The 20,907-nt window shown below is 40.6% G+C and overlaps 2 protein-coding genes across 3 annotated transcripts; both read left to right on the top strand.

Moving 5' to 3' along the window:
- The first annotated feature begins 3,332 nt into the window (after window positions 1–3,332).
- Window positions 3,333–10,666, top strand: LOC136679201 (E3 SUMO-protein ligase PIAS4-A-like). 2 transcript variants are annotated; one of them, XM_066657590.1, is made up of 11 exons: window positions 3,333–3,491; window positions 4,295–4,574; window positions 4,889–4,973; window positions 5,380–5,421; window positions 6,421–6,511; window positions 6,653–6,778; window positions 6,959–7,064; window positions 7,815–7,888; window positions 8,207–8,367; window positions 9,787–9,920; window positions 10,296–10,666. In XM_066657590.1, exons 1-11 carry the CDS (start codon window positions 3,465–3,467, stop codon window positions 10,382–10,384), a joined length of 1,215 nt encoding a protein of 404 aa, XP_066513687.1. In that variant the 5' UTR covers window positions 3,333–3,464; the 3' UTR covers window positions 10,385–10,666. The 2 variants fall into 2 exon arrangements, with proteins under 2 accessions (XP_066513687.1, XP_066513688.1); XM_066657591.1 differs by having other exon boundaries at window positions 10,299–10,666.
- Window positions 10,667–11,501: 835 nt separating this feature from the next.
- On the top strand, window positions 11,502–18,501 carry LOC136678046 (dual specificity mitogen-activated protein kinase kinase 2-like). Its single transcript, XM_066655834.1, has 11 exons — window positions 11,502–12,397; window positions 12,798–13,008; window positions 13,524–13,670; window positions 14,075–14,152; window positions 14,292–14,343; window positions 14,456–14,580; window positions 14,727–14,940; window positions 16,302–16,354; window positions 16,464–16,525; window positions 16,684–16,729; window positions 17,810–18,501. The coding sequence occupies exons 1-11, from the start codon at window positions 12,309–12,311 to the stop codon at window positions 17,918–17,920; spliced, it is 1,188 nt and encodes a 395-aa protein (XP_066511931.1). The 5' UTR covers window positions 11,502–12,308; the 3' UTR covers window positions 17,921–18,501.
- The last annotated feature ends 2,406 nt before the right edge of the window (window positions 18,502–20,907 follow it).

Genomic DNA, 20,907 nt, shown 5'->3' on the forward strand with positions numbered 1-20,907 from the left:
TGGCTCTAAAATTTCACTGCCGAATCGGTCATTTTTAATTCTGCCATGTGCTGAAGAAGTGCATCATAAAAGTGGTGAGTGTTTTTGGTAGAGCACGGGCCCATCCATAATACATGAGTCGCCCTCATCTTTCTGAAATGGCTGCATCTTTAACGATACCCATATTCACTACACAATTTAGAGAGTTGGGAGCCATTTTCAGGTGTGTCCAAAAACACTGTGGGCACTATCTGCTGCACTCATATTTCCACAGTGTTATGCAAAAGGTATATAGCTACACTGACGTTGTGGTGATGTGTCAGGTAGGTGTCTAACAGAGTGGACAGTGAGTGGACACAGTGTTTAAAATCTCAAGCAGCACTGCTGTGTCTGATCCACTCGTCTTGGCACAACACACGCCAACACACCACGACCACGTCAGTGTCACTGCAGCTCTGAGAATGATCCACCACTCAAGTCATACCTGCTCTGTGGAGGTATAGTAGGGGTCCTGACCATTGTAAAGCAAGGTGAAAGGGGGCTAACAATGTATGCAGAACAACAGATGGCTGTAGTTGTAGAACTACACAGTGCTCCTCTATGGTCAGTGGAGCTGAGAGTATGTGCAATGAGTGTAGAAACAAGGAGGTGGTCATAATATTCTGATATGGTGGTGAATACTGAGCAGTGCATGCTTTATTATATACTGTATGCTGCATATTGCATCAGTATAATTATATACAGATATGGAATCACTGTAAATAATAATAAGACTAAGAATTAATGTCACAAAGAGTAAACGTGTAGTAAGGGAACCTGTAAAGACATACTTGACACTGCTATAAAATTACAAAGGATTTTCTCATTTAAAAAACAAATCTGACTGAAACCATGTTTTGAATCCTTTCTACCAAGACTAGAGCTAGGACCCTGGAGGAGTGCTGCAGTGAGATGTGGAAACTTGTTTACAAAGAATACAACAAGGAGGTCCATTCTCCACAATCCACATTATAATTTTTCACAGCAAAATCACAAACTCACAATGCATCATTATTTCTAGAAAGTGTTCCAGTGACTGACTTATCTGCAAACCTCTGCTTTTACAGTTCTCAAAGCTGGACTGCTAGCCGCTAGCTGATTGGGGCTTTAAAAGTAGACAGTATTATTGACCACATCCTGCCCACCTTTGGTCAGCATTTTTTATTATTCTGTTTAATCACACCACAAGGCCTTCCGCTAATACCTTTTATTCATTCGCATTCCATCTGTTGGCTGTTCCTTCTTTTAATTTCCCTCCCTCCTGCGCTAATTTCTCCCAAACACTTCTCCTTTCTTTGCCCTTGTCCTCCCCCCACTCACCCCATCTCAGGGCTCTAACGCATGGCTGTCTCCATCATGCCGCCGCCTTTAAATTAATATATTGATATTGACAAGCCATCTGCCGAGAGGCATAAATTATTGGAAGGGAGAAGGCTTCGGTCACATGACTTTTAGCATGCGTGATGATATACACCCCCCCCTCAGGGATGGACACTGTAGGTGCCATTTTGAAATGCATGGTGGTCAGGCCACTGGACATGTGTTTGTTTGCAGATGTTTCCGTATTCTTAAACACAGGGGTTACCGTATATACTTTAAATTAAAGGAATACTTCAGCCAAAGGTGCCTATGGCTAAACAATCGATGAAAGTGAATCGCCACAAGTTAGCATGATTTACATAGATTCTGCTAATTGGTAACTGCTGTTTACTAGCCTTAAATCATTATTAGCGCTAGCATTATTGTCACAGTCAACTTCCTGAGAAATATTTGCACCCCTTGAGTATGACTTCTTTCGCATGTTTCTAAAGAGAGTTTTCCACACTCCTTTTGGCCGTGTGCATAGTTGGCACATTTGTCAATGTTCTAATCATCTAGATGAGGCTTCGCCAAGTTAAGAAGATCAGCCAATCAGCAGAGTGCCTCCTATGCCCTCTGGTCAGTGCTGACCCCCTGACCCCTTCCTCCTGACCCGTAGGTCAAGGATCACCTTCAAAGGTCAACAATCTCTGGCCACTGCACTGGACAGAGTCATCACCATGGATACGCCACTGCCCCTGGAGACAGCAGGAGCCATGGAAACGACCCTCGGAGGTACTACTTGAGCACAGGTTTGATGAAGTTTTGCAGGACTTCAGCTCCCCCTACTGGAAAGAAATGCAGCTGAAGAAGAGCATCCCAAGTCATGCATTTGATAGTATCTTTTTCTGAGAGACACAATGTATTACCCCTTACACACAGCTAATGAATTCACTTACTTTAATGTTCACCGATTGTGTAAATATAATCTCAAGATTTGGAAAAACATAAAATGAAATGGGGCGCTCTGCAGTACCCGCATAAGTGTGTAATGTCACAATGCTCGATGTGACATAAGGACATAACTGATATATCTAGGGATATATCTACCGTAGTTAACTCTTAACTTACAAGTCATTTTGCTGGTTAACTACACGTTCATTGTAGGCTAGCTGACTATAGTTTTAACATGGTACCTTTAAATGCTTATTGTACAAGAAATACTTCAGTTACCATTCAATATCAAAGCTTAGTTTTAAAAAAATACAGGATTAAGATTAGTTGATGTCAACAAATATATGTAAATGATGTAAACAAATATCTGGAGGGGGCTGAGAGCAAGGAGACGGCGGACCACTATTGGCCCAGTGAGGGCAAAGTTGGAGGTCCACTAGTGTTTTGCACAACGTTTTCTGGGTTTTAATCACCACTTTTAGACAAAATGCACACATTTTAGCACTTTTTCATTCACCTTCCAATTTACATTTATTTCTTTCATTGGGTTCTTTTGTTATCCTTTATAAATAAGATTAGTAAATAAATTGAATCCAGCACAGTGTCAACATTTTCAGCATAATCATTTTATATCAGGCTTATACTCATTATTATATCTCTCATAGTTGTTGGTAATATTTGTATTAGTTTGTTTTCCAGAATAAAAGTCTCTGTGAATTTAAAATCTATTTGAGGAGATCATAAATGAGTTATCTGTTATCTGAATCCAGTGAAACAATTTAATCCTTTATCTTTTAGATACACTTCAACAGCAGAATTGCGCCATCTCGCGTTTGGAAGTGCATTACTAGGTAGTGCAGGTATTTTAAACCTGATTTTAAAGAAAATATTATTAGTAAAATACCTGGCATTTAACAAAAGCTTAAACTATTACATACATAGAAATTTTTAAAATATACTGTGAAATATTTAGCAAGATTTCCACTCGTTCGTTAAATCGATTAAATTCAAGCCGTCACTAACAGGCTCAAAAAAAAAACTGTGCGTAACCATGGCGTCGGCCTCGGGGGTCACGTGACACCGACACTCCCTTATTAGTGGTGGGCGCTGGATTATGAATTTTTGGAGCCGGTCTCATTAAAACATTAACACTAACTTCCATTTGGTGCAGTGTTTCTGAGGTAAACCTGGAAATGTCCGTTGACCTGCAGGAAGCCATGGTAACTCTCTACATTAAAACTTGCATATGTTTGAGGGAAAGGGCGTCAGGCAGGACTTTTCAACGCTCTGTGTTCAGAAATATGCTTCGTCCTGATGTTGTAGGTCGAGTTTAGGAACATATGATGTTTTATCTGGTATATCTGGTACTTTTAATACATAAAAAACGAATCTTAAGTGGCGTACCACTTAAAAGGTAAATCTAGTGTTAGGTCCAAACCCCTTTTCTAAGATTTGCTGGAGTGGCTGTTTGTGTTAGTATCCAGTCCAACAGAGATCACACATTACAAATCCCAGCCTGTGCACTAATGAATTAGTCACAGCAACCTCCAGCATCCATACAGGCAAACTACAAACACAGCTGTTCATGTCTGAGTACAGGATTTAATGATGCTATAAAAATGCAGGTATTGTAAGGGACTTCCAAAGTAACCTGGACCTTTCCTGAAGGTCTACTTTGCTTTCTTGCTTAGAGGGAAATTCCAAAGCTTTGTCAAAATATATAAATGAGTTGTAAACAAAGTAATTTAGAGGGCCATTTAATACTTACCATCTTATCTGTTAATGTAATAATCACAGTGATAAAACATTTAAATAATGGTAAAAAGAAATGTATTTGAAGACCATTTTGCCTGCAACAAACAAGATGTTTGGTTTTTCTCTCTTCAATTCTCTGCAAACAAGGCTTCACACATCAAACCGTACTGAGTGGCTTAGTTTACACCTTCTCACTTTAATGATGTGGCTATCTTGATTCCCATTAAAGGTAAGATATAAAAGGAACTGCTTTGTGTCTCCTCCTCAGAACATGGTAGAGAGCCTGCCAGTGGCTGAGCTGCGCTCTCTGCTCTCTACTATGGGCAAGAACAAAAAGGGGCTGAAGAGGGAGCTAGTCCTGAGAATCAAGGAGCTCCTACAGAAAGAATGCAGGCCCGAAATTCTCTTTGTGATCCAAGACGTCTACCAACACCGTCAGTCCTCTAAGGCCAGCAACAGAAGCAACATCCCAAGCTCTGCTGAGGTCCAGATGTTTAAACTCCCCATGTATGACACACTGCAGACCATTGTTGCTCCAATGGCATTAGGTACAATACTATTATCACAGATTTACCATTAAAAAAATAAATAAAAATCTTTTCATATTTAAATTATAGATGCGTAACATTCCTTCAACGTGATGTGAATTGTTTACCACAGTGGTGAGAGTAAACGTGTTAATAATTCAATCCCTGAAAACTATTTCAATAGACATTGATACGTAATATGACTTGTGTTGCTAGAGCCATAGTGTTTTGATAGTTATGAAGTTATCTACAGCATATTTATTTAAATCCAAAGATGGTGAAGCAGGGTGTTTTATAATAAAACTGGCCCAACTTTCTCTTGTATTCTTTCACAGCCACCACTGTTGGTCTAAAACTGCATTCCAGCTTAATTAGTTTTCAACTGACTCAAAGCCAATTGGCTCGGTTAAAGAATTCACAGTAAGTTAACCTTTCCTATAACTAACCAGGGTTTAGATTTGATTAGATCAAAGTTTAAAGTACAGTCTGCTAAGGAATGCACCTCTGCAAATTATAATGTCCACTGTGTGTTGAATATCTTTTAAAATATTGGGGAAAATGCTCAAATGTTTTGTGACAAAGTCATGGCGTGTCTTACATTTAGATTTCTTCAGCAAATAAGTGCATATAACGTTTTGTTGTAAATTGATTGTCTAAGGGTTAATATCCAGCTCTTTGTCTCTTATGTCGTGCAGTTGTATTGTTCAAAATATTAATGTTTCCCTGCTGTTTTATTTAAATGTGTCACATTTATTGTTGAAAGCTAAAAATTACATCTCTCATCCCTGACTTTTCCAATGATTCCTGTTACCGTTTCTCTCCTCAGAGAGCCCAAATCTGGACTCAAGCCTCTTCAGGTGGTACTGAGGTGAGGCTACGAGAGAGAGTGTGAGAGAGTGTGAGGGAGATGTGTGAGACTTGATTTCGAGACAGTAATGTAAACATGAAATGCACTCAGCAGCAGGTAGGGGGTGCTCATGAGACAAAAAAGCCAATTCTTATATTGTATTCCTTTAACCCTGCTTGGTGACAAAGTGTAGTCTCCTGCTCTGATCCTGATGAATTATTGGTGTTTGAGCTGAATGTCATCAAACTGTGATTGTATTTAATGCCTGTTCTGTCTGGATATTTAGCAACAAAGTTTTTTTTTTTAGAATTTTCCATTAGACTTTTCCCAGGATTATAGTATAAAGTACATTTTACATGCTTTTTCGTTCATTCATTCATTATCTGTAAGCACTTATCCAGTTCAGGGTCGCATTGGTCCAGAGCCTACCTGGAATCATTGGGCGCAAGGCGGACCCTGGAGGGGGCGCCAGTCTTTCACAGGGCAACACACACACTCACTCACACACTCACACCTACGGACACTTTAGTGTCGCCAATCCACCTACCAATGTGTGTTTTTGTACTGTTTGAGGAAACTGGAGCACCCGGAGGAAACCCACACAGACACAGGGAGAACACACCACACTCCTCACAGACAGTCACCCGGAGGAAACCCACACAGACACAGGGAGAACACACCACACTCCTCACAGACAGTCACACGGAGGAAACCCACACAGACACAGGGAGAACACACCACACTCCTCACAGACAGTCACCCGGAGGAAACCCACACAGACACAGGGAGAACACACCACACTCCTCACAGACAGTCACACAGAGCGGGAAACGAACCCACAACCTCCAGGCCCCTGGAGCTGTGTGACTGCGACACTAACCTGCTGCGCCACCGTGCCACCCAACATGCTGTTTATAATCCCTAATTCGCAAATGTTTAGTCAGTAGAGGTCTACACTGTTCTCATATGTAGTATATTTAAAAGAGCAAACACTTCTCATCTTTGTTGTCTGAGTTTCAGATTTTGCTACACAGAGAGCATTGGTGTTGAAGAAGATCAGTATCCTCCACAAATTCTGGTGATTGTCAACGGCTGGAACTGTTCTCCACAGGTGGCTGCTTTCTCTGTATTTCTAAGGCTAACCTGAAAGAATGGCTGTTTGTTTGTTTTTAAAAGTATCTGTCCTTTCTTGTGGTTGCTCTTTTTGTGATGTACTCATAAATGAATATAATGACATTCTGTTATTAATCAGGTTCGCTATTCATCCAGTGCAGCACGGTCGGAGCCTTCTCGTCCCTGCTACCCGATCAATCTCACCCCGTTACTGAGGCAGACAGATAAGAACCTTGTTACTATATTCTGGAGGGGAAATGACAAGGTATACTCTTATTGTTCTAATAATTACTTTATTTCTAATATTGAATGTACAAACTTTGTGTGTTTGTTTTTGTTTTTTACAAAGTCAGGATATAAAAAAAATAAACTCACAACAGTGTCATTCTGTTTTGGGAAATACCTAATGAGTCTCCGCCCCTTTTATTTGTGAGTTTGTTTGTAGCACTATTCTGCAGCTGTGTATCTGGTGAGGGTGTTCACTTCTGCCGATTTGCTGGAGCAGCTCCAGAACAAAGCAGTGGAGAGTAAGGAGCAGTGCAGGCAGAAAAGTGAGTGGCTTTACATTGAGAATCCACAGCTGTAGCTTTTCTTATCCTTGATCAGCCGTGCCTCATTACATGGTCAAAAAATACATCCACATACATGTGTCTTTATGCTTTTAAATATATCTTCACCAACAACGAAACAGTATCCACGTGTGCACAGTACCAATCAAAAGTTTGGATACATCTTCTCATTAGTCGTTGGTGGAATAGGGCTAGTCACTGTATAGAACTGTGTACCAGCCCCTAACTCTGCACAACACAAGCTATGGTCTCAAACACATTAAGAAGGGAGCAGTTCTACAAATTAACTCTTGACGAGGCCACAGCTGTTCACTGAAAACCATTCCAGGTGACGACTTCATGAAGCTGATTGAGAGAACGGCGAGTGTGTACAAAGCTGTTGTCATGGGCTGCTACTTTGAAGAATTCAATGTATCAAACGTATTTTTTTTTTGTTTACTACAAAATTCCATGTGTTGCGTCATAGTTTTAATGTCTTTTATATTTATTTACAATGTAGAAAATAATAAAAAACAAAGAATGAGAATTGAGGTGTGTCCAAACTTTTGACTGCTACTCCACATTCACTGTATGTGGAAAATGGTGAGTGGGTGTGTCCAAACATTTGCCTGGTACTGTATTTGTGATGAAAAAGAGCTAAATAGCAATTCATATATATTTTTCACAGCTCTTTAATGCGTCATGTTTTAGAACATTTTAACCACGTTGTGTGACATCTCCTTTTTTTTTCAGTTTGTGAGAAACTGTGCTGTGACTCGGAGAACGAGATCGCCACCACAGGGCTGCGAGTGTCCCTCATCTGCCCGGTAAAGATCCACATCTAATCCAGAACTTGCACTTTGAGTTATATTGTAAAGGTTGCAGTTGTACTAAGATTTAAAAACACTGACGTTTGGAACGCTAGGTTTATACATTATTAACACTAAATACATTTAGAAAGATGGAAGAAGATTGACACACTTCACACACACAGATAAACCAATGGTTTAAAATGTTATTAATATCAATTTTTTTTTAAAAAGTTATCTTAATGTTCTGACATTTCAAGATTGACAGAGCCTTAGAAAAATTGCTTTAAGATTCTGAAACGCTCCGTGTGAATGTGTTTTGCCTTGTCCGGAAAGCTTGCAAAAACCCGCATGTCCACCCCCTGTCGAGCGCAGTCCTGTGCCCACCTGCAGTGCTTCGACGCTGGCTTTTACCTTCAGATGAACGAGATAAAGCCTAGGTGGACATGTCCTGTTTGCCACAAGCCTGCGCCCTTTGAAACCCTGCAGATCGATAGGTAACATCCTCTCCACAGACACCTACTTTGTTATGATGAACCATTCAGTTTAGAGGGGTAAAGGCATTTGTTGTGATGATGACAGCTCAATTTAAGCAGAAAAACGTACATTTTGCCCATTCAAGATATTGTATATCGCTGTTGTCTGAACAAAACCTCAATTTCTGTCTCTTTCTGAAGTCTTTTCCATTATTTGACAACTCTACAGTGGTATGAGAAAGTCGTGTTGTGGATCAATAAAAATGATCCAACGTTTGGAAGAAAATCTTTTTGCATTTAATTTACATTAAAATCTAAAGCTTTTTTTTTCTTCTCCTGTAAAGCTACCATTTTGGAGATACAAGTACAGGCACAAGTCCCACTCTCTCTCTCTTTTTTTTTTTCATAAATATTTTAAAGCTGTTGAAAATGATTAATATTTTTGTACAGAGGTTATATTTCAACCTGATTCCTTTCACATAGTTTTGTTCATAAATTCATGATTTTTTTTGTGACCACTTGATCCAGTTCAGGGTCACGGTGGGTCTGGAGCCTACCTGGAATCATTGGGTGCAAGGTGGGAATACACCCTGGAGGGGGCACCAGTCTTTCACAGGGCAACACACACATACGAACACTTTTGAGTCGCCAATCCACCTACCAACGTGTGTTTTTTGGACCGTGGGAGGAAACCGGAGCACCCGGAGGAAACCCACGCGGACACAGAGAGAACACACCACACTCCTCACAGACAGTCACCTGGAGCGGGACGTGAACCCACAACCTCCAGGTCCTTGGAGCTGTGTAACTGCGACACTTCCTGCTGTGCCACCGTGCCGCTCCCTACCTGTGATGATGCCTCATTACAATCACTATGAGGGTGGTAAAAGTAATGGTTGTAAATAATTGTAAAAGACATAAAACCGCAGGTGATGTTCGTATACGAATGAGAACATAATTTAAACCACATGCTACTTGATCATGAGTTCCACTGCTTTAACCTGATTAAATCTCTTACCAATCAGCTACTCATTGCTTTTACATGACATTAGTGTAACGAGTGCCAAGTGTGTCTCCCATAGGTGGACCCTGAAGGTGACTGGATAGTTTCATAAACTCATATTATGGGAGAGAGAGGAAGTACAGCAATTATATTGTTGGTTAAGCTGACCGTGTTGAGTGTGTTTACATAGTAATGTTACCACTGAGATCTGATTTCAGCAGTTAGCAGGTATTTAAGTTTGTCATGTAAATAGCTATTGACGACTTATCAGATTAAAGACCTTACCAGATTTCAAATATTGAATTTTTGTAGGGTTGTGCTACATAACACTATCAAGACGCGCTGAATGGGAAGCACCACAGACTTGATATTAATTCAGGCTAAAATGCTGTAAGCTGAATATGTAGATACGAGCAAATGTGTTTGTTTTTGTGTAGTTTGCTGAGTGGCATCCTCCAGAGTACCAAGCAAACAGTGAAAGAGATTGAGTACCTGTCTAATGGCTCCTGGAAAGAAGTGAGCGAGAAGAGAGAGAGCATCAAAATTCCGGACCCCTCATCTCTTAGCTTCAGTAAGCAACACCTACCAGTAACCCCCCCCCCCCACACACACACACACACACACACACACACTTACTTATACACCCTTTAAAAATAAGAAAGCAATCAGTCTTTTTTTTTTTCCTCTTTATATAGCCTTTATTCTGACACCTAGTGGCTTGGTTGTATTAGATGCTGCTCTGAACCTATGGCCACTCTCATGTGGATACCTCAGTGTGTGTGGAGCATAAATAAAGCAGTTTCAGTCTTCAGCTCCAGGAGATGCATGATGTTAAATATTAATAAAAATCACTGTCAATAATATTATATTAATCATTAATATTCTCCTATTATTTTGGCTGAAAATGGTCTGTGTTGCCTGTATGATGATCTGCTTCCTGTGTTAGTAGATGATGATGATGTTGTGGATCTAACGCAGTGCTCATCTGACGACGACGATGATGATAAACTGCAATGCAACAAAAGAAATGTATGAATGTATGTAGAATGTATGTAGTGTGGGTTTTCTCTGTTAAATTTTTAATGTGGAATTGTTTGTGCATGTTTTTATTAGCACTGAATTTTTTTAGATTCATACAGAGTCCTGCTGGTAACATTCCCTATCATTAAATATCCTGACTTAAGGTTTGATAGAATACAGATTTGCGTTATGTCTACAGGGCATGTATTATCTTCCATTTTTACTGTTTCAATACAGAATGTAAAAACGTTATGCAGTTAGGGCCTTGTAAAATGCTTCTTATTTAATAAATTTGATTCAAGCTCTTACTGTGATCCTGTTTTAATACTCACGCCAAACTAGAACTAATACTTTAATTCACACTGTTTGTTCTGAACTTTGAAGACACTCAGGCTTCACTTTAAAAATAAGGGTTTTCTTTGTAAATTTGTAGTGCAATATCAGGCTATACATAAGGTGTTGGAACATTGCTGTGAGGATGTGATTGCATTCAGCATTAGTGAAAGAAGAGATGTTGGACTAATAGTTGTGGATCACATGCCACTCAATTCATCAAGGAACTGGAAGGTAATGCAATCCTATCCCTCCAGAGAATTGAGCTCCACCGCTCCTCATCGTCATGTGATATGATAACCCATAGCGGCAAAATACTCTTTAAAGGGATGTCTGGATTCCTTCAGACACTGGGTCGGTCGCTGGGACAGGGATTAGGCCTTGTTCTGTACTAGGGGGTGTTTTTAATGGTTTAAGCTTGAATTGTTATTCCAGTTTCAGGACTAACTGGAAAAAGTTTCATAAAGAAATCTCAAATATAAAGTGACAGCAGTGACTATCGCGAGATTTCAGACTCCGCTTTCTAGACCAGGAGCTCACTAGGCTAACAACATAGCAAGTCGTGGCTGTGTCTCAAATGGCCCAATGTACCCTACAAAGTGCACTTCATAAGTCAAAACGGATGGCTTTTACAGTCAAAACTGAATTAATTGTCCAGGCTCAGTCAAGGCCTGAATCTCAAATGTATCTATTCATATAGGTAATGCACGACTTAGATGTAGAAACCGTTATTTTATGATCTAAAAGTACACTATGTAGGCATCAGGGAGCCATTTGAGTTACAGCCCTAGCAGCTTTCCGCACTTTATTCAGGGACACTAACGTAACGTTCGCTGTTACCGGTGGCTTTTGAGAGCCGGGGAGTTGGAAGTTAATATTTATTGGGTTTTGGAGTACTGTCAAGTTCTAAGGGAGCTCGATGGTGTTCTTAATATTTCTCAGCAAACTGATAAGAAGTGTATAAGATTCACTGATACAGGTTGACGTTAGCCAACGGTTAGCCACTTGAGGAAGGTGTGAATTCGCGGCTAATCGTTTTTATATTTGACGTTACACTGTCGGTTATTGCGTATTAGTTCCTAGAAGCTGAAGTCTTTTTGATATGAGATTTGAGTTCAAAGTTACGGAGGAAAGTTGTATATTTGCGTCAGTTTGTTCACCTGCTGCTATATTTGTCGTTTAGCTTTTCCTTACTAGGTTTATTTAGCTCTTTATGCTGGTCGTTTAGGTTCGCAAATCGGTAACGTTAGGCCTTCTTCGGGAGACTTCTTTGTGAGAAAAAATTTATCTAAATTAAACGGGTAATTACAAAATTACAGCTAGCTTGAGGATTAAAACTATAAAAACACCTGTTAACTCCGACTGCAGTAGCTAGTTCACATATGCCTGAGGTGTATAATGTCTTATCAGTAGGCATAGTTCTATTAAAGGCTTGCCAAGATTGAATTATTGCACAGTTTACTGCATTCAAGTTTTAAATGTGGTAGTGGCCTGAGAATTCTCTAAGCTCCATGACAGTGTCCAAACAGTCACTTCCCTCCAAGGCTACTTCTACTTCTGTGCACGCCTGTTTAAAAGACGTGTAGTCCGAATTGTCAAGTTGAAAATGGCTCCTAAAAGAAGACCAGAACCTTTAACAATAGGCAGCACTGGTGACGCCCAGACCACAGGCTCAAACATAGGAGCTGCATCTGAGTAAGTTGTTTTTATTTTTACTTTTAATTTTTCGTTGTTTCTTATTGACATAGACTTTCTTTGGCTAAAAGTCAGTCCATTCTAAGGGGTGGGGTTTTCCAGAAGGATTACTGGATAATTTGTCTCAGTCTGAGTCACGTCTCTTACCTCTCCTCCTGTTGGTTAGGTTTGACAAAATGAATGGAAAGCTAACAACTGCCTGTTGTGATGGAAAAAAATAATACAGTGCTGGGAAAATCCAAAAGCACAGGTCTTTAAATAGAATAGTCAAATAAAGGTAGTATAAGATTGTATTTTTACAAGTCTGCTAGTTCTGCTTTTTCAAGCTCAGAAAACCTGCCTTTTATACATGAGTTGATAGATTTGCAATGTGTTTTTGTTTTTTTTTTTTTTTCCTCAGAGCAAACCTAGAGGCCCTTCAGAAGAAACTAGAGGAGCTTGACTTGGACGAGCAGCAGAAGAAGCGCTTGGAGGCCTTCCTCACCCAAAAAGCCAAAGTAGGGGAGCTGAAGGATGATGACTTTCAGCGCATCTGTGAGCTAGGAGCAGGAAACGGTGGGGTGGTTAATAAGGTCTGCCACAAGCCTTCGGGACTGGTCATGGCCAGAAAGGTGAGGGTCTGAACTAAAGGTGGCACGGTGGTGCAGCAGGTAGTGTCGCAGTCACACAGCTCCAGGGACCTGGAGGTTGTGGGTTCGATTCCCGCTCCGGGTGACTGTCTGTGAGGAGTTTGTGTGTTTTCTCTGTGTGCTCCGGGTGCTCCGGTTTCCTACCACAGTCCAAAAACATACGTTGGTAGGTGGATTGGCGACTCAAAGTGTCCATAGGTGTGTGTGTGTGTGTGTGTGTGTGTGTCTAGGTAGGCTCTGGACCCACCGCGACCCTGAACTGGATAAGGGTTACAGATAATGAATGAACATGGGTTTAAAATAGGAGCTACCACATCATCATGATATCAGATGTATTATCAACTTTAAAACATAAAAACAAATATCACTCACAGGTAAAGTGTGAATTTTGGTGTGTTGGTAAATAATAAACGTGTAATATTAATGCAGATACACTTGCTTGTTAATTACATTTCAAAGTTTCTCAAACAATTCTTTCTAATCTTGTTTTGATGTAGTTGATTCATCTTGAGATCAAGCCAGCAATCAGGAACCAGATCATTAGAGAACTGCAAGTCTTGCATGAGTGCAACTCTCCCTATATTGTGGGTTTCTATGGAGCCTTCTACAGCGATGGAGAAATCAGTATCTGTATGGAGCACATGGTAAGAGTATAAGGTGTCTGACACAAGTCAATGAGCATGTTATGTTCCATTAATTCTCTTATTTTTAAAAGCGATTTAGATTCTGATGTGTTCAGGTTTGTTGCTTCCGTTTTGATCTAATCTGTGCAACACTGTAAACCTCTAAATTGAAAAACTAACATTTTCAAACTGCAGGGAACTTTGTGATAATGAGATGCAGGATCGGGTGCATTGTGTGATTGTGTAAGAACATGAAGCTGCAGGGGTGCTATCTGTTCCTTCTAATGAGCCAAAAAAGCCATAGAATGGCTTTGGCAGCACTTCCAGTTTAGCTCACAGAGCAAGCGAGTGAGTCATTGTGTCTTGGATGGAGGAATGGAGATCGTGAGACAAGATCACAGATTTAAATGTGTCTCTGGCTGCAGGATGGAGGCTCTCTGGACCAGGTACTAAAAGAGGCTCGGAGAATTCCAGAAGAAATCCTAGGGAAAGTCAGTATAGCTGTAAGTATTTATAAGATATTTTTAAGTAGCTGGAAGTATGGTAAACTGTTTTTAATTATACATTCATGACAGATACATCATTACACTTGTTCTTAAGAAATGGACATGTGATCTTTTACCATGTTTTATCATTTTACAGGTTTTAAGAGGTCTTGCCTACCTTCGGGAAAAGCATCAGATCATGCACAGGGGTAACAGAACTGTATTAACAAGCTCCAATGGACTTTTAAAATTAGTACAGTATACAGTTCATCACTGACACAAAAATACTGATTCAGTAAGCACCGTTTTTCACAAATGCAGATGTCAAGCCTTCAAACATACTGGTGAACTCGCGAGGGGAGATTAAGCTGTGTGATTTTGGAGTGAGTGGCCAGCTCATTGACTCAATGGCCAACTCTTTCGTAGGCACAAGGTCATATATGTCGGTAAGAAAGACTTCTGCTCCCAACTGAGCTGTCTGAAGTGACCAAAAAACTGTACTGTACAGTAACTCTCAGCTCTAAACTATCAAGTGTAATGTCCACTATTCTGCCTCTTCCTCAATTGTGTATTTTTTTTTTTTAATCCCAAGCCGGAGAGACTGCAGGGCACTCACTATTCGGTGCAGTCAGATGTGTGGAGCATGGGGCTCTCACTTGTTGAGCTGGCAATCGGGCGCTACCCCATCCCTCCCCCAGATGCAAAAGAACTGGAGGCCATTTTCGGGCGTGCAGTGATGAGTGTAGAGGAAGGAGAGAGACACAGCACGTCACCCAGACCCAGACCTCCAGGCAGACCTGTCAGCGGTATGCCGCACACTGCACTTTAGCATTGCTTTATTTTATTTATGTCTGATTGTAAACACTTTGGGGGCGGCACGGTGGCGCAGCAGGTTAGTGTCGCAGTCACACAGCTCCAGGGGCCTGGAGGTTGTGGGTTTGATTCCCGCTCCGTATGTGAGGAGTTGGTGTGTTCTTCCCGAGTCCGAGTGGGTTTCCTCCCACAGTATAAAAACACATGTTGGTAGGTGGATTGGCGATTCAAAATTGTCTGTAGGTGTTAGTGTGTGAGTGAATGTGTGTGTGTGTGTTGCCCTGTGAAGGACTGGTGCCCCCTCCAGGGTGTATTCCCGCCTTGCGACCAATGATTCCAGGTAGGCTCTGGACCCACCGCGACCCTGAACTGGATAAGCGCTTACAGATAATGAATGAATGAATGTAAACACTTTCACTTACTTACTGTCTGACATCTAATGTTGAAATGCGCATGCACAAGTAGGAACTGTTAGTTCAGCCGTATTTCACAGAAAGAACGTAATGTGGCGCTACTACACCGTCTGTTGATAGTTCAGCCATATTTCACATTGTAGTTCGTGAACTAATTTTGGAACCGTTTGGCATGTTTCCTCCGATATAAACTGGTTTCGCGAACCAGAAAAATTAGTTCACAGCTGGAACCAAAGAACAGTTTCTCGGTGGGAACCGTGGCTGAATAATAGGAAATAAGACAGGAACAGGCTCCGTTTGTGTGTTTCTGGGGCTACGTTGGTTAGTTCACAAGCTCAGCAGGACGGCTCGGATCTCTGCAACATTTCCACACGTATTATATCTCACAGAGAGAGGACTGTGGAATTTGTCGTATTTCACGTGAGTGTGTGTATTTGTGTTGGGGAGACATTTTGTGGTGTTTATAAAACTCCATACAGCTGCAGACAGCCACATTAAACTTTGCTTTAACCAGTTACATTCAATAAATAAATAATTGTAATTTTTAAAATTAGCAAAACACTTGGTCTTATTTGTTCTTTGGTGGTCGATCATCTAGTATTTATCTTTTAATAAAACGAACAAGAAAAACACTGATGCTGGTGTTATATTATGAACAAAATTCGTGCTCCTTTTTCATTTCTGCATTTATTACCTGCCGTCCATGTTTTCTGTACAACACACTCACACAATAAAAACCACATGTAAACAAAGAGACACCTCTGTGACAATGGCTATATGGCTAATGGCGGTCCAGCAAGACTCGGCTCTTGTTTTAATGTGGCTTGTAGTTTTGTGGAAGCCTGGCTTGCATTATGTATGAGCATAAGTGACTACTATGAAGTTTTCCATGCTCTTATTTCATTTTTATTTTTTTATGTATTGCAATTTTCCTCCTGTAGGACATGGGCCTGCCATGGCTATATTTGAGTTGCTGGATTACATCGTCAATGAGGTAAGGAATGCTCAACTTAGTTTTTAAATTTCTCACAAAAATCATAGCTGCTGGATGGTGCATGTATGCTTTATTTACTCTAAATACTGTACTTGGTGTGTGTTTATAGCCTCCACCTAAACTGCCTCATGGAGTCTTCACCTCTGATTTCCAAGACTTTGTATACAAATGGTAAATATACATTTAATCTTTTCATTTTAGCAGCACTTTGAATTTATCTTCTTAAGAAACCTTTAAGAATTTTTTGTTTAAACCTGTTCTAGTAGGTTTGTGACTGTTTTCATTATAATATGTATTTTTTTTTTGTTGTTGTTTGTTTTGTTTTGTAGTCTCATCAAAAATCCTGCAGATCGGGCAGATCTGAAGATGCTGATTGTGAGTAACTGTGTGACTCTTTATTGTACTAAATGTGGCTTGTAAAACTAAAGGTTTTGAAATCAAAGCCATTTTAAAATACTAAGTATTCACATGTATGAACAAAAATCAGATTTTATTTTGTGATCAGGGCCCATCTGAAAAGCTTTTTGGAATGAAATGTACTCCAGGAGAGACATGTAGCTCCTGAACACATGATTAAAAAAAACAAAACTGATTATTTATTGGTGGCGCAGCAGGTAGTGTCACAGTCACACAGCTCCAGAGACCTGAAGGTTGTGGGTTCGATTCCTGCTCCGGGTGACTGTCTGTGCGGAGTTGGTGTGTTCTCTCTGTGTCTGTGTGGGTTTCCTCCGGGTGACTGTCTGTGAGGAGTGTGGTGTGTTCTCCCTGTGTCCGCGTGGGTTTCCTTCGGGTGACTGTCTGTGAGGAGTGTGGTGTGTTCTCCCTGTGTCTGCGTGGGTTTCCTCCGGGTGACTGTCTGTGAGGAGTGTGGTGTGTTCTCCCTGTGTCCGCGTGGGTTTCCTCCGGGTGACTGTCTGTGAGGAGTGTGGTGTGTTCTCCCTGTGTCTGCGTGGGATTCTTCCGGGTGACTGTCTGTGAGGAGTGTGGTGTGTTCTCCCTGTGTCCGCGTGGGATTCTTCCGGGTGACTGTCTGTGAGGAGTGTGGTGTGTTCTTCCTGTGTCCGCGTGGGTTTCCTCCGTGTGCTCCGGTTTTCTCCCACAGTCCAAAAAACACATGGTGGATTGGTGACTCAAAAGTGTCCGTAGGTGTGAATGTGTGTGTGTGTGTGTGTGTGTGTGTGTGTGTCACCCTGTGAAGGACTGGCGCCCCCTCCAGGGTTTATTCCTGCCTTATGCCCATGATTCCAGGTAGGCTCTGGACCCACCGCGACCCTGAACTGGATAAGGGTTACAGATAATGAATGAATGATTATTTATTAATGCAAAATTAATTGTTAAATAGGTAAACATTATTATTTTTTCTTGTTTGTGTTCAGCTTTCTTTCTTTGTAGTTTCTTATTGCAATTATTTAGAGCCACTCCGAAAAAACAGTGATGTTTTCTTTTTGTTCCCAGAACCACACATTTATTAAGCGCTCAGAAGTGGAAGAAGTGGACTTTGCGGGCTGGTTGTGTAGAACTATGGGCCTCAACCAACCCAGCACACCCACCCGGACAACTGAATGAGAGAAAACTCCTCCCTTAAATACAGTCTCACTCAGTTCTCTCTCTCACTCTTTCTCTCTCCTTTTTCTTATTTTTTTTTGTTTGCCGCCTTTAGTCCTGCCACATTTTTGCACACAGTTCTCATTTACAGAGCAATGTGTATACACGCCATAAACTTGAATACAGACACTGCCCAAGTGAAAGAAAGCAGTTTTCTACTATGTCTGGCTCCTGCAAAGACACACATACATACACACACACACACACACACACACACACACACATATCTCTCACAGTATATCAAGTATATTTTCACATTCAGTAATATGCATGCACACACACACACACAAATACATACACATACATACATTATTGATTTAAGGCCTCTCAGGTGAAACTTATATTAAATAAAGAAATAAATGTATAGAGATATGTCTTTATCCAGGCCTAGTTCATGTGCTACAGTTAAAATATATATATGGACAAAACCTGCACCTCAGTCACTGTTGTATCAGACAGTCATGATGAGTTCAGTCGTTCTTTAGTCTTTGCCATGAACCAGAAACGATTGTATGTGTCATTCAGCCTTTATCTCAATAAAAAAAACGTACGTGATTTCTTGTAGCTTTCTTTGGTGGTTGTTTTCATTGTGAGATGATGATAAGGCAAGCGAATACCATTATTAAAAAATATTTATATGAGACACACACACACTAGCTTTTTGGTGCTTTGCTCATTTTTTAAAAAATAATGACACTGAAAGGGATTGTAGAATAAGCAAATTTTGAACAGATAAATTCGGTACTACGTGTCTGAAAGGAAGCTGAGCTCTCAAGAAGCCAGGCCTCACTGAGAAAAGGAAATGGACATGAAGAAAATTTGCAAATCAAATATAGAAGTTACTGGTCTCAGAACAGTGGACTGGCCCCACGGCCCAGATGTCAACATTATTCAATGCTTTGGGGGGTGACTGGGATTGTGAGAAGAAGAAAATGAAACCAACTTCTAAGACTGAACTGTAAGAAGTGGAAGAACATTTATGGAGATTTTTTTTTATTCTTTAAAAAGAATGTCCCCCAAATTAAAAAGGAACTCAGATTATGCTGAGGTTGGTTGCCCTTAATAATGCATTCATCCTGTTCTGGGACTGAACAAACAACCCCAGGACTAATATTCAAAATAGCAGAAAAATCTGCTGAACAATGAATATAATAATTAATAACTCTTCGTGCCTAGAAAGTCATCTCAGACAGCACAGGAATAAGAATTTTGACATTTTATATCACACATCTAAGACCTTTATCTGTTTCTCCATACACGCTGGGGAAGTTGCAATTTCATATTCCAGCCAGCAGGGGGCAGACGCTTCATCACTGTTTACAGCAAAGCGTGCACACTAAAGAGATTTTGAGGGGTAGTGGTCTTTTGACCTATTCATCTGATTCTGTGTTTTTATACTGTTCCATGTTTAATAGGAACAAGAAGGGTTAGTGCTTATACTCCATAAACAACCCGCTAGGATCAGTCTTCGTGACAATAACCTTGTTTGAGAATCAACAAAGGAGGAATCTGATCCTGGATTAGTAATCCTACTCCAAATCTCTTACGTTCTAGACTTGATTCTCTGTCATTGGTCCACACTGTAATCTGAGTCATGGAGTTCATTATGTGATCACAGTTTCCATTGGAGAATGTGTTTTGTCTTTGTGTCTTCTAATATTTACTTACATATAAACTCTGCTAGGACTTATTATTAACTTCATACATATATTCTCCTTCACGATCTTGTCTTCCATTCCCTCCTGGCCTCATTGTGATGGCCCAAACGAACATTTTATTACCCCAAAGTCACTGTTTTATAGCCCGGTTTATAGCTCTAAATTCCTGTGGAGAAAAAGACACGAGACACTTCTGTCCCAGATGAAGACGACATTATTTACAGCATCGAAACTAAGAATGTTCTTAGTCGTTTAGAGATTTTAGTTCAGCTGCAGATTCAGATTCACAGGACTGTCACTGAGATCTCAACACAAAATTAAAGAGACACTGGTGATGGTCCTGGGCTTTTTTCTCTGGACAAATACTTAAGCAGCAGGAGACTTCAGCTAATTTGATCAATACAGATATTTTAGTGAGAGTCCATCTTTGATCTTTATGTACTTTAAGGCCTTAAACTCTCTAAATGACCTTCAAAACAATGTTTGAGGAAAATGGCAGGTTATGTGTATGTGTAGCTTCTTCATAAAGTAATAATGTTCTGTGATTTAGTTGTTGGAGGCAGTAAAATGACTTCAGCTGTCTGGTTCCTATCAGTATCAATGTAAACAATTCTATATATGTGCATTGCTCTGAAATGAAGCATTTCCCATCAAAACCATTGTGAGTAACTGAGTTCACATCTTTACCATTTAACAATTCAGACCATTTAATAAATTAGTGGCGTTCCCCTTTAAGAACGGACTGCTGCATTGGCTTGTGCTGGGGCTTTTTTTTTTGTGATTGTCAGCAGCAACTTTAATTAAACAAACACCCCACACTGCCCCCCATTCTGAAACAAACTGCTGTAGTCTGGGACCATCATATCACACCCCCACTCCACCCACCACCCCCAGCCTTCAAAAAAAAAAAATACCCAATTGGTCCAAATACTGCTGGATGTAATAATATGGCCGGATTGCAGAGAGGATGCTGGGCATTTGCCCCACGGCTGTTTTCTCCCAGACAAACAGGACGAGGTTGCTTTAAGCCCTCTCTCCCCTCCACTGCGGCAGCAAAGTCTGCAGTCATTAATATGCAAAAATGCAAATGAGTGGGTAATTAAGAGCAGGAGTTCTACAGAGGCTCTTTGATTGCTAATGAATTCTAATCCGCAAGAAAGGGGGATGGGTTGATGAAAAAAGAATGAGGGAAAAAGAGAGCATGGCGACGGAATGAACTCGATGCACTGTCTCTCTGTGTCTCTCTCTCTCTCTCTCTCCCTTTCAGTCTCTCTTTCTCTAAAGAAAGAT

The sequence above is a fragment of the Hoplias malabaricus genome, chromosome Y (assembly GCF_029633855.1).
Source record: "Hoplias malabaricus isolate fHopMal1 chromosome Y, fHopMal1.hap1, whole genome shotgun sequence".
Taxonomy (NCBI): Eukaryota; Metazoa; Chordata; class Actinopteri; order Characiformes; family Erythrinidae; genus Hoplias; species Hoplias malabaricus.